At 38.8% G+C, this 14,519-nt stretch overlaps 1 protein-coding gene across 2 annotated transcripts in view; it reads left to right on the forward strand.

The window, feature by feature from the left end:
- The window catches only part of LOC120316229 (kin of IRRE-like protein 3), a 474,406-nt gene extending 460,620 nt beyond the window's left edge, over nucleotides 1-13,786 (forward strand). The window contains exon 4 of one of the 2 annotated variants that reach the window (XM_039361571.1): nucleotides 13,305-13,786. In XM_039361571.1, the coding sequence (XP_039217505.1) occupies nucleotides 13,305-13,543 (239 nt within the window). In that variant the 3' untranslated portion in view covers nucleotides 13,544-13,786. The remainder of the gene's footprint in view (nucleotides 1-13,304) is intronic. The other variant, XM_039361570.1, reaches the window with a different exon arrangement.
- Nucleotides 13,787-14,519: the final 733 nt, after the last annotated feature.

Raw genomic sequence — 14,519 nt, forward strand, 5'->3', positions numbered from 1 at the left:
TGACTTAGGTTGATTCTGATTATGCCATTTCTGCTGGTGCAACCTAGGATTATATTTGTGTCTTTGTTTTATAGCTGCATCCTGCTTTCTGCTGTTTATCAAGACACATATTATTTTCGCACACATATCACAAGGCAGTGTGGTTTCTCCTATCCTAAATTCAGGCCTATATGCCAAACGTAGGACGCTGCATTTTGAAATTCGTCTTGTTGGTTTCTGCATGTTGCTCTGGGTTGTCAACACCTTCCTGAATCTTTATTTTGTGCTGTTTTTGCGTTGCGCGCATATTTGATGTTCCTATTTTCTAAGCCCTCATCCGAGTCGTTTAAAATATGTTGAACAGCATGAGACTCAGGACAAATGATATTCCATTTGACAGTTCCTTCCGATCTGATGCCAACCCATGGGCACGTTCCCATGTTAACCAGCAGCTTCTTTAAAAATTCAGAGGGAGGAAAATCAAAATTAAAAAATACATCACAATTCAAATCCATATTGAGCGGATAACGTCATTCGTCTTCTCTCACATGTTCCTTCTCCCCTTCTCCCCGTCTCCTTATGGTCCTTGAATGGGGACATGATGAGTTGCCATCATTTTGCCATGTTACATATGTTAAGAGCTGATACTTATTTCTATTCATCAGAGTCTCCAATCCAGTTCTACTCTTTAATGAGCTGGGAACCAATCAATAATTCATTACTACATGAATAACTGGGAGATGATAGCTACTTATTTAGAAAGATGTAATCAGAACTCATTCTCTCTTTTACTTACCAGCTCCTCCTAATTCCTGGGTAATCCAATAGACTTGAAGTAAGCATCAAAGGAAAGCTTAAACAAGAAGGTAGTAGGCTGCATCAGCACGTAGGAGAAAAACTACAATCATTCCTCATGGCACAAAGCTTTTTTTTTTTTTTTAAATGTTATGAAGTTGCAGAATTCCTACAGCGGTGATAGGCTGGGAAGCTACTTTTAAAAATCCATATTATTAATCTTGGTGACATGTGTGTAAGGGGGAAGGCAGGAATGCTTTGAGGAACAAGGTCATTACTGCATAGTGATTTACATTCTTTCACATTAAGACAATTTAATCTGAAGTCTTTTCAGATTATGCTTCAAGCTGCATTGTGGGGATGGATTATGTGAAACCATCCCAATTTGTTCGACCAGTTCAAGTTTTTCCATACTTATTAAAAGTATGTACATTTTTTAGAATCTCTCAAAGTCAGCTTGACCTATGGTAACCCAAGCAAATAAGCCAATGAAATTCTGCAGAGAAGATGATCTGCTATCCGCCATGTTTTGAGAAGACAATAGACATGAATTTCCTTCATCCTAATATCCCCCAGATCTCTAAAATATTGGTTCCCATAACCCCCTTTTGGCTATAGTATTCAGATTTATGAAAGCCACAGTCCCAATATAGCTGGGATTATGTAAAGTTGAAAAACATTGGTATGCCCCCCTCTTTACTTTAACCATAACCATAAAAAGAGTCCTGCTAAATCAAATACATTTAGTTCAACACTGAGAATCAAGTGCTAATCATACATAGACACTCTAATTTACATGACATTCAAAACTATAGTGTCTCTAAGGAAAGGATAATAATAATAATAATAATAATAATAATAATAATAAGAAGAACAAAACCCTCTAACTAAAGAAATAAAAGAATTGAAACAAAGAATAATTGAGCATCTAGAACAGCACAAAAACAACAGAATAAGGCTGCCTGCATTGAAGCTTGTTCCAAAGAAACAGCTAGCACAAGCATTAAAAGATGCAAATACTGCAATAGCAAGTATAAGCACCAATTCACTGCAAGAAACAAACCAATTAATGTACAGCACAGCTGCAGTTATAACAGAATACCTGGGATGTAAAATCAACAAAAAAGAAAAACAAACAAACAGTGCACCACAAAAATGGAAGGTTAGACTAGAAAATAAGATCAGCAAGTTAAGATCACATGCAAGCAAGCTAGAACAGATGAAAGAAAAGAAGCTGAAGAACAAGAAGACCAAAGAATACCTAATCAAGAAATACCACTTAGAAACAAGGAAGATCAAGGAAGCACTGGAAATAATAAAGCAACAAATAACAGCTATAGCCAGGAAAATCAGTAGATATGAAGCTCGAATTGCAAACTATAGGCAGAACCTCCAATTTCAATCCAATCAGAAACGTTTCTACCAATCCATCAATGGAGAAACTGCAAGGAATCAGTCAGTACCTGACAAGGAAGAAACAGTGCAGTTCTGGAAGCAGATATGGGATAACCCAAAGAAATACAACAAGGATGCGGCTTGGTTAAAAGAGGTGGATGCAAATAAAACAGAAGTTGAAATGAAAGAACTAGTAATAACAACAAAAATGGTAGAAAAAAGAGCAAAGAAAATCAAAAATTGGTCAGCACCAGGTGAAGATGAACTGCATGGGTTTTGGTTGAAACATCTAACTGTTATACACCCACTCATTGCCAAGCAGTTCAACAATATACTACAAGGAGGAGAAATTGAAAAGTGGCTAACAACTGGGAAAACCTACCTAATAATGAAAAATCCAACAAAGGGGCAACACCAGGTAACTACAGGCCAATTACCTGCTTACCAACAACTTTCAAATTACTAACTGGTGTGGTAGCTGATGCAGTACAACAGCATCTAGTTGAAAACAATCTCTTTCCACCTGGAAAAGGAAACCGCCCCAAAAGATCAACTCCTAATAGACAAAATGATCTTGGAAAACTGCAAGAGAAGGAAGACCAACCTGAATGTGGCATGGATTGACTACAAAAAGGCATTTGACTCTCTGCCACATGATTGGATAATCAAGTGCCTAGAAATAACAGGAGTCAGTAGAAACATCAGAAAATTTGTGCAAAGATCGATGGCACAATGGAAGACACAGTTGCAGATCAATGGTGAAAGCTGGGAGAGGTTAATATCAAGAGAGGAATATTTCAAGGAGATTCATTATCACCATTACTATTTGTTATTGCACTGTTTCCTCTGTCAACAATACTAAATAACTCAGGACATGGCTATCAAACATCAAAAACATCTGCTAGACTATCCCACCTCCTTTACATGGATGATCTGAAGCTGTATGGAAAAACATCATCTGAAATAGAATCGCTGCTCAACACTGTCCGTATATATAGCCAAGATATTGTTATGGAGTTTGGCTTGGACAAATGTGCCACACTTACTATCAAACAAGGAAAAGTAGTGAAAACTGAAGGAATCAAGATGCCCCACGAAAATAACATTAAGAGTCTGGATGAGGAAGATACTACAAATACTTGGGTATCCTTCAAGCTGACAACATCAAGCACACTGAAGTCAAGAAAAAGATTAGAGGTGAATACATCAAGAGAGTGAAGAAGATCTTAAAATCCAAACTCAATGGAGGAAATACCATAAAGGCAATCAACACCTGGGCAATCCCAGTCATTAGGTACACAGCTGGAATAGTGGACTGGACTCAGCAGAACTAAAAGCAATGGATAGGCAGACCAGAAAAATAATGACAATGAATCATGCCCTTCATCACGCAGTGACATTGATAGACTTTATCTACCAAGGCAAATAGGTGGGCATGGAATGCTACAAGTACATTAGATGGTTGAAGAAGAAAAAATGGCTTTGGAAGAATATCTGAAGAACAATGATGAAGATGCACTGAAATTAGTATATCAGGAAGGTTTACTAACTACTGGAGAGACCAAAGTGGCCTACAAGAAAGACCAAATGAAGACCAGAATAGAGGCATGGGAAGACAAAGCACTACATGGCCAATACATGAAAAAAATAGCTGGGAAAGCAGATAACAATAAAACCTGGCAATGGCTAAGAGCAGGAAAATTGAAGAAAGAGACCGAGGGACTAATTCTGGCTGCACAAGACCAAGCCTTAAGGACAAATGCAAACAAAGTCAAAATTGAGAAGACAGCAACAGACAGTAAGTGCCGCCTATGCAAAGAAGCTGAAGAAACAGTGGACCACTTGGTAAGCTGTTGCAAGAAGATTGCACAGACTGAGTACAAGCAGCGGCATGACAAAGTAGCAACAATGGTGCATTGGAAGATCTGCAAAAAATATCATTTGCTGTAAGCAAAAACTGGTGGGATCATAAAATAGAGAAAGTCATAGAAAGTGATAAAATTAAACTGCTCTGGGACTTCAGAATTCAAACAGACAAGCACCTGCAACATAACACCCCAGACTTAACAATTGTCGATAAGAAAGACAAAAAAGTCTGGATAGTGGACGTGGCAGTGCATGGAGACAGCAGAATAGAAGAGAAAGAACTGGAGAAGATAACAAAATACAAAGACCTACAAATAGAAATATAAAGACTGTGGCAAAAGCAAGCAAGGGTAGTACCAATAGTCATAGGCTCCTTGGGTGCAATCCCAAAACAACTGGAGCACCACTTGAACACCATTGGCATTGACAAATTCGCTATTAGTCAATTGCAAAGGCGGCCTTACTAGGAACTGCTTCCATCCTGCAACGATATCTGTAATACCATCAAACATCCACATCTGCCTATCCCAGGTCCTGGGTAAGGACTCGATAGGTAGACAAAATGCCAAATCCAGTCTGAACATCTGGCTGACTGTGCGATGATCGATAATAACAACAACAATAATAATAATGTACCAATAGTAATAGGCACCTTGGGTGCAATCCCAAAACAACTGGAGCACCACTTGAACACCACTGGCATTGACAAATTTGCCATTAGTCAATTGCAAAAGGTGGCCTTACTAGGAACTGCTTCCATCCTGCGACAATATCTGTAATACCATCAAACATCCACATCTGCCTATGCCAGGTCCTGGGTAAGGACTCGATAGGTAGACAAAATGCCAAATCCAGTCTGAACATCTGTGCAATGATCAATAATAATAAAGTCTTTTGCATCCTAATGGTTGAGCAGTTTAATATTCTGTAAGATTTCTAGACTTAAACTTATGAAGTCTTATCCTAAGAGAGGAAACTGTCTATCTATCTCTCTATCACTGTCCCTGTCCCTGTCTGTCTCTGTCTGTCTGGATGTCTATCTATCTTGTCGTCTATTTCTGTCTGTTGTCTGTCTGTCCGTCCATCCATACATCCATACATACACATGTACATAATTTATATTGATAAAATGATGAACATGTAGAGCGTGGTTAGAGAAAAAACAACCACCACCATAATCACTATTTAATCAATGAGTTATTTAAATCTTCTAAAGAATTCTAGCTTTGTGGTCCATAATGAAATGGGCCTGTGGATTTTTTTCAAAATTGGCTCCTTTGAGATTAGTAAAAAGAGTATCTTGAGGAATGTCTATGGAGATTCTCAGTCATCTAGGTCATGGTTGTCCCAAAGGCAACTGGTCTTTCTTGGGGTTTTTTCCTTGAAAACGTTTTGCTTCTCAGAACTTAAGAAGCTTCTTGGATGAGAAGCAAAATCTTTTCAAGGAAAAAAACCAAGAAAGTCCAGTTGCCTTTTAAAAAAACACCTTTGGAATTATCTTGAGGAATGGAAGCATTTCCGTCCCAGCTTTTGGATATTGCTATTTATAATACCCAATCTCTATCCTTTGATTCTTTTGCACATGGACTAATTACATTTTTCAGGATGATCCATTGAATCACCCTGGCTGATTTCCATAACTAGGCCTTCATTTTTATATCATTTAATTCCACTCCCTTGTGAAGCTATTTCAACTACTATCACATAACTTCCATTAGTAAATTCCAATTTCCTCAGGTGGCTTTTTACTTTTGAGTGCTTACGAGTTGTGCTGAATTAGGAGCCCTGGTGGTTAGAATGCAGTATTGCTGGCTAACTCTGCCCACTGCCAGGAGTTCGATCCTGACTGGCTCAAGGTTGACTCAGCCTTCCATCCTTCTGAGGTTGGTAAAATGAGGACCCAGATTGTTGGGGGCAAGATGCTGACTCTGTAAATTACTTAGAGAGTGTTGTAAAACACTATAAAGTTGTTTTACTTAAGTCTAAGTGCTATTGTTGTTAATCTTTTGCGTCTGTGTTCAAAATTATCAAGGGGAAGGGAATAGAAGACTTTTCTGTTGAGCCTGACTGTGCCTCAGAATTTTCTGTGCTTTTGTGCAATTACTTTCTTGTCTTGACTGCGTCCTTCTGCCATCACTGTCTCTTGTGACTCATAAAATGGATCTAACTCTGTAGCCACATTTTGTAAAATGATGTGCGCAAAGCTTTTTAGAAATCCTCTTAAGAGGAAACTAAATATTGATTATTATTCATACAGCAATTATTGTACCTTTTAAGGAATAAGATTTTTGGTGTCATTGAAATTGCTAGCAGCATCTAAGTACTTATATTTAAAGACTTGAAGAAGGTCTGTTGGTTGGATCAACATTCTTTTTAATGATAGTTTGCATTTAGTTTGTTTTCTTAGCATCCCAGTCCTCATCCCTGAAAACTATTTTTCTATTAAGGAACAAGCAATTCTTCTGAGACTCACACAGGGAATTCTCTACTTTCTAACTACTGAGCCATGGTGGTGCAGTGGTTAGAGTGCAGTATTGCAAGCTAACGCTGCTCACTGCCAGGAGTTCAGTTCTGACCAGTTCAAGATTGACTTAGCCAACCGTTCTTCCAAGGTCAGTAAAATGAAGACTCAGATTGTTGAGGCCCATATGCTGATGTTGCAAGCCCCTCAGAGAGTGCTATAAAGCATTGTGGAGAAATATATAACTCTTAAGTGCTATTGCTTGCCCAATTATCCTTGTCCAAAGTAGAGTTCTATACAAAGAGCTTCTCAAAATTATTCTTCCTTTTTGTGGAACAGAAATTTGATGAGACAATTTAACGACTCTAAAGTGAGAGGACGTTCTCTGACAGCTTATTGGAGCCGATGATCACCATGAGCATTTATGCAATGTTATTTTATAGCATATATTCTACATATAGACATGTTGATAAGAGAAAGGATCACTCTGGATTTTTTTGCATCAAGGATGCTTTTATACAATTTGCTTATGGGTAATTGTTAAGGAAGAATGAGAAAGTTTATAACTATTTGCAGACCTGTTATGTAAGGGGAGGAAAATTTAACAATTTTTTAATTTTCATTTTCAACATCCAGCCAGGGTAGGGTTTTTTTATGTTTAGTGTTGGAAAAAGACAGTGGATTTTTTATTTTTAACAAAAAAATGGAGAACTAATATCAAATGGAAGGATATGTAGGCATGCAGACTGACATAAACTAGAATCTGTTAGGAGTAACTGGGGTGGAGCAACTAAAGATATAGTAAAATATCAGTGTTCTTTTTTCCTCTAGTCTTCCTTGAGAAAACATATAGAGGAGGAATCTAGTTGTGTGTGTGTGTGTGTGTGTGTGTGTGTGTGTTTCCCCATTTTTTTTTTTTTTGATGTAATGGGTTAAGAGAAACCACAGGCAATATACCCATCACTAATTTTATGAATTTAGACTATTTTTACCCTGTAGCTGCCTTCTTTGAGCCTATGTGGATAATAAATTTTAAAATATGCAGTTATGTTACAGTGAAAGAATTTAGTGACTCTGGGGTGCTATAGAAATTGTGCAGGCCTGTAATGATGGGCATATCCACTTGTGAAGATGCAAACACACACACTCGCGCGTACCCCAAATCAAGTCTTTTGCCAGGTGTCAATTTGCATGACGGAAATTCTCAGCCCAAAGTAAGCTATCTGATGCCACTGAAGTAAAATGCTCTCAAATCTTTCCTTGATAATAGGAAGATACCTGATAATTCTCTCTTGAGTTGAAGGTTTCAAGAAGTACTTGGCAGATAAAAAGTAATTTTCCTCCAATAAGGGAAAAAAAATAGAGGGCTTTGAAAAGGAACTTCTTTCTGAAACACAATTGGTTTATTCATTTTAAGAATTCCTTTCCTATCAGTTATCATCTCTGCCTGTCAGGCTTAGCTCTGAGGAATCCTTGATCAGAGCAATCCTCAAGCTGGGGTGAAACACAGTGGAAATCTGAGGCAAAAGTGTTGCAAGATTAACATGTGGAACATCATGTCCCTTGAGGTGAGATCCACACCCAGCCTTTTGGCCTTCTGTAGGGGCCTTAACATCTGGCTTTGCTAATTGACCTGGGGGATGTGGACAGGTCATACTGCAGGTAATTGATGGATGGAGAGAAGACTCTACCTCCACCCTGTTTGTACGTTGCTCCCTCCTTGTCATCTTTGTTAATTGTAATGTTAATATTTACAATATTAATGTTTTAATGTTTTACCTTGTTGTTTTTACTCTGTTGCAAGCCATCTTGAGTTGTCTCTAGGTGATATGGGCAGCATATAAATTTAATAATAAATAAAAATAAGGATCCTGCCAAGTCTTGGGACAGCTATCAGAAGTTGGGCTCAAGTCAAGAAGAATAACAGAGTTGTTCAAGCAGAAAACCCTATACCATTTCAGACAAATGGTTGTCCAATCTCTTCTTAAAAGCCTCCAGTGTTGGAACACCCACAACTTTTGAAGGCAAGTCACTTCACTGATTTTTTTTTTTAACTGTCAGGAAAATTCTCCTTAGTTCTAGGTTGCTTCTCTCCTTGATTAGTTTCCATCCATTGCTTCTTAACCTGCCTTCAGGTTGACCCCCTCTTCTTTGTGGCAGCTTTTAGATATTGGAAGACTGCTATCATTTCACCCCTAGTCCTTCTTTTGATTAAACTAGACATACCCAATGCCTGTTAAGCCTCCACCTGGTATTCTTTCAGTGTGTCCAGTGCCTTTTGGCTCATGTTGTGTTGCTCATAACCATATCTGACTGTGATCTTGTTGCTTCCTTCTGGATCTTGTGACTCTTAAGTTTTATTTTGGATTTCAGCATACCACCTCTTTGTACTGAATGAAAAAAAAAGCCTACTAACTGTTCTTAGTACTGAATTTGATTTGGAATAGACTTTTTCTTTCCCCTTCAGCTCTTTTGTTTGAAGAGTGATTTATAGGCACTAAGATAAGATAGAATAGTACTCTGGATTGCTTATTTTAAATTAGATCATTGGTTCATCTAAATCAATATTGTCAACACCAACTGGCAATCTTCCTTGGGGATTAAGACAAGAATTCTCTCAGCTCTAACCAGATAAATTGATGTTTCTTTTTAAACCAGGCAATGCTGCTCCTTTGCTTCATGTTTTCTGCAACTCTCAGGTTTCAGCCAAAAAGGCCAGTCTTTCTTTTTGTTTCTAGAAACAGCTTTATTCTGAGTTAAATTGGTGGGAACCATCTGACTTTGCTAATTGAAGGAATTCTTGAGGGTTCATAATGCTTTCTATGCATGTGTGAGTTAGGAATTAGGGCTGTCAGAGGCTTCCTTATCAGTTATGTGAGGAGAGCAGAGGACAAGACCCCAAAACACAAAAGGCTGGGTCTGGATCTGGATCTATCCAAATATGGATTTTGTTCAGTATTCTGTATCACACAAGGAGATTCAGTTTGGTCTAGTGGTTAAGCCACCAGGCTAAAAACTAGTAGATTGTGAGTTCTAGTCCCAACCTACCCATGAAAGTTGCTAGGTGACTTTGGGCCAGTCACCAGGGGACTGTGAGTTCTAGTCCTGCATTAGACATGAGAGCCAGTTGGGTGACTTTGGGCCAATCACCAGTAGACAGTGAGCCCTAATCAGATTTTAGACATGAGAGCCAGTTGGGTGACTTTGGGCCAATCATAAGGAGACTGCAGGTTGTGGTCCCTCCTTAGGCAGGAAAGCTGGCTGGGATGATATTGGAGGCCTCAGTCGGTCTCAGCCCATGCCATCAAGCTTAGGTGACAAGTCAATTGGCCAATTCCTGTCACAACCAATGGATCAATACTTGGGTAGTCTGAAGGAAGCGGACCCTGCATTAGCAGGAAAAGGACAGGATCAAAAAAGAACAATTCTGTGTCACTCAGTGACATATCTAATCTATTTGTACCTCATAAGCAGATCATGAAAGAATATCGCTCTTCCTAACCCCAGCTGTAATCCTCGATTCAGAATGTAGCAGAAAGTCATCAAAACTAAGTCACTAATGAATTTATCTTAATCCCTTTTGAAAGCTACAGAACTAAATCATTAGCAGAAATATATATTTAAAAAAAAAATCTGTAAAAATTCATTCCTGTCTGTTGTGCCGTGGGTATTCCCCTCTCTGCTGAAACACCCAGAAAGCCTGAGCTATGTGAGAATTCTGAAATGACAGCCATCAGTTAGTGGTCTGATTTATGTATCAAATTGGTTGAATTTATCCTGTTCCTTCCATATTTTGTTTAGACCAAATCTGTTGCTTTGCATTGTAGGCTGAATGAAGGCAGCTGCCTCCAGCTTTCATAACATAAGATGTGCATATCTCCCAGTAGGAGACCTCCGTTAGCGATGCAGTAAATAAATAAACTGAAGGAAATATGTTATTGCTTTCATATCTAGTGTCTAAACCCATTTCAGACAATGAAAGCTGAATACAGGGAGAAACACACACACACACACACACCAGAACCTAAATGGTCTGTCTGCCACCTAGAGATGCCACCAAGGTTTAGCATGCAAGCATCAATAGAAGGGCTTCGGAAGAACTTAGTGCATTGAATAAAATCTCACAAGCAACCATGAAAAAAAAAAAAAGCTTTTGATTCAACATATCTAGCAGGGGATCCTTGAAATTTCTTTGTTCTTAAATATAATTGATTCCAACCCATAGCACTGAAAAAGCCTGTCCATCTGAAGACCTCCATCCCTCTTCTTAAAAAAAAAAAATACACTTTTGTATTAAAAACACAGGGGACGTTATTTTGGGCTTTACAATAAACAAAGGCAGTGTTCTATAGAGGTGAAAAGATTCACAAATGCCCACAACTGAAGAACAGTTTTTGAAATTAATGGAATTGTCAGAAATAGCAAAACTAACTACTCTGAGGAAAGACGAAAGCCCATTTAGATTTATTTCTATTCAGAGGCCACTTTTGGATTGCTTACTTGAGAAAGATAAAAATGAGGTTTCAGCTTCACTATTCAGGGTTCAGGATTCGATTATTTGATTTCTTATGGTCACAGAAATGTTGTATATTTTGCTATTATTAGAAATGCACACTATATATTTATGTGTTTGTGTTTAAATCTAGAGTAAGAGGATGCATACATACATGCGTACAGATATACATATGCATATACATATACATATACATGTATTTATATATACATACATATATACATACACACATTAACATAGACATTCATTCATTCATTCATTCATTCCTTGTCTGGGGAATTCTGGGAGCTAAAGTCAAGTTGTTAAGATTGAGAAACAGTGGTCTAAACTCTAGTCCCTGAATCAACTGTATTGTTGTGTTTAGAGACAATGATAGCCTTGTCTATGTAGGAGAAAAAGAGGCTGAGATGGAAGGCAGGGTTAAATATGTCATAATTTTGGAATCATTACATTGTCACAAAAGACCTAAGTCCAGCCCCTCCCCAGTGAATTCCATTGCCCCCTATATAGCACCAATTTTGCTTTGACCATTTCATTGACAAGATTATTTTATTAGAAGTAACAATAATAAACTCTTCTGTGCAAATGTTCCTGGTTATTCCCCCCCCCCCAACAGTCTACCTATCACCACTGTGTTAAAAGCACCCTATAGTCTCAAACATTACATTTGGTAATCTATCTCATCAAATGTGGTTCAGTTTGATTTGAGGATCACAGCTACAGCTAAGCAAAGCAACCATCTAACTTACCACCCAAATCTGCAGAGTACTTTTTACACAGCATATAAGAAGCAGAAATAAATCCTTTTTGTGAACACTACCTCTTCACTTACCTTATAGTAACACTTAAAGTCATCCCCATAAAATAGTTATGACTGCATTTTATTTTGCTTTCATATAAAAAAAAATTTAGATTGGTTTGCTCTAAAGGGAAACCCTGCATGAGTAGCTAAACATTAGAAAGATGAGCGAAGAAGCAAGCTAATTTGTATTTAATTCCACTTCCATGATGTCGTATCCAAAAATCACATGAAATTTCAATTAATTCTCCAGGTAATATCCAAGAACAGTTTTCTCTGGAATAAAGGCTACACCTGGGTTCTGATTTACAAAGCAGGAATAGATTTTAAAATAACCTCAACAGACGTAAACAGGCATTGAGCTGGGAGGAAAGAAAGCAACCTTTTAATCAATCTTTAACCAAACATCCTGTTCTGTATGAACAAGTGTGCCATCAAAGAAGGTTAACTAATCAGCATTCAGTCCTCTTGTATAAGCCATGTTATTTGGTTATAGCTAATTCTCCTTGTACAATGCACACCGTTCTGACAATAATTCAATGCAGCTTGGTTAGGAAGCATCTTGTTATTGACAAAAGAACAGTTACTACTATAAGCAGATCTCTAAAAAACAACAACTTGGTAGATTTGCAGTGCCAAACCAGGCATGGATTTCTGCAAGTTGTATCCACTGTTCGTTTGTTTTTTTGTTTTGTTTTGTTTTTTGCAGTCTGTCTAACTCAGTGGTTCTCAATCTGTGGGTCGGGACCCCATTTGGGGTCGAACGACCATTTCATGGGGGTCGCCAAATGACGCAGTCCGCCATTTTCTTTTCCCCTTTTCCTTAGCTGTGCTACTCCCTTTTATTCTATTGTCTTGAATAGAGTCTAATTCTATTGGCTTTCAAAAGCCAATAGGAATTGTCCAGGCTGTCTCTGCCCTGCTGATCCCGCCAAAAGTCCCATTCTGCAAACAGTGCTGCACCAGTTGAGTAGTCCTCGACTTACGACTGGTTGGGGGTCGCGGCATTAAAAAGGTTGAGAACCACTGGTCTAACTAATTTCCTAACGGTCTCTTGAATTGGTGTATAAAATTAGGTTATATTGTTTGGGGAACCTTTGTGTTTCCTAGCAGGATTGCTGATTTGGTGAATCATTTTCACCACAAAGAAGAGGGGGCTCAACCTATTCTCCAAAGCACCTGAAGGCAGGACGAGGAGCAATGAATGGAAACTAATCAAGGAGCGAAGCGACCTAGAACTAAGGACAAATTTCTTGACAGTTAGAACAATTAATTAGTAGAACAGCTTGCTTTCAGAAGTTGTGAGTGCTCCATCACTGGAGGCTTTTAAGGAGAGACTGGACAGGCACTTGTCTGAAATGGTGTAGGGTCTCCTGCCCGAGCAGAGGAGTTGGACTATAAGACCTCCAAGGTCCCTTCCAACTTTGTTATTCTGATATTCTATTATAATTTATTTTGATGCTCCTGAATCTCATCATACTCTATTTCCTTCACAGTACCTCCGGATGATCCAATCATTATTGGAGGACCGATCATCAGTCTGCGAGCTGGTGACCCCCTGAATCTTACCTGTCATGCTGACAATGCCAAACCAGCAGCATCTATCATCTGGATGAGGAGGGGAGAAGTCATCAATGGAGCAACCTATTCCAAGGTAAGCAGATCTGACACCTGGAAGGGAGCAAGCAAAGATAGTTTGGGTTTACAGAGTTTGCCACCAGGAGCTTTTGAATGAAGTATAGGTAGTCCTCCACTTACGACCACAATTTTTGTTGCTAAGCAAGGCAGTTTTGCTAAGTGGCTCAGGCCTGGTTTTACAACCTTTTTTATCACTATTGTTTGTCACAAATGGCATGACCTCAGGATTCAGCCATTGTAAATACATGCCAGTTGTCAGTGGCCAAGCACCCAAATTTGATCACGTGATTGTGGGGATGTGTAACCCTTGTAAGTGGTAAGGATCAGTGGTAAGTCACTTTTTTCAGTGCTGTTGTCATATTGAACAGTCACTAAATTAGTGGTTGTAAGCAGTGGTGGGATTCAAATATATGAACAACCGGTTCTCTGTGTGGATCACACTTCCGGATGTCCATTCTGAGCCTGGGCAAGAAAAAATTAGCTACCAGTTCTGCCAAACTGGTGCAAACTGGCTGAATCCCACCACTGGTTGTAAGTTGAGAACTGCCTTTGTTCAGATGCCTTCTTCTTGGAGATTTCAGCCCACATTCTTTCTGTCATACAACTCATGTCGTCACATCTGGCATTCCATCCCAGCACTGAATCCAGACCTACTTAGTTTTAGAAAAGAGGGGGAGTTATGTGCTTTTGTACAATGCTCTGGGATCTTCTTTTTGAAGAACAATAGAAGTAGAATAAGTAGTCGGGATAATGCTCTTTTCTCTAAATCGTAATATAAGAAGCTCAAGTGATATGGGGTAGGTGCTCAGCAGGGAAGCCAGAATGGATAAATATACTATTGTTTCATATACTACATAGCGTTGTATGAAATCCAAATGACCAATAGGCACCCACAACCTGGATCCCACAGAGGTTGAGATAATACCAAGCCACTTTGCAAAATGGGGGGAAGAGACCCAAACATGGAGACAAGCAAAGACAGAACTGTAAAACCAAGGATTTGGAGCAAAACAAACTTTATTCAGGGCAAATTGTCCCCCTGCAGCTGGAGAGACCAGAAGCTAGGCTGTACA

This window comes from Crotalus tigris, unplaced genomic scaffold, assembly GCF_016545835.1.
Source record: "Crotalus tigris isolate CLP2741 ecotype Arizona unplaced genomic scaffold, ASM1654583v1 scf7180000019302.1197242, whole genome shotgun sequence".
NCBI lineage: Eukaryota > Metazoa > Chordata > Lepidosauria > Squamata > Viperidae > Crotalus > Crotalus tigris.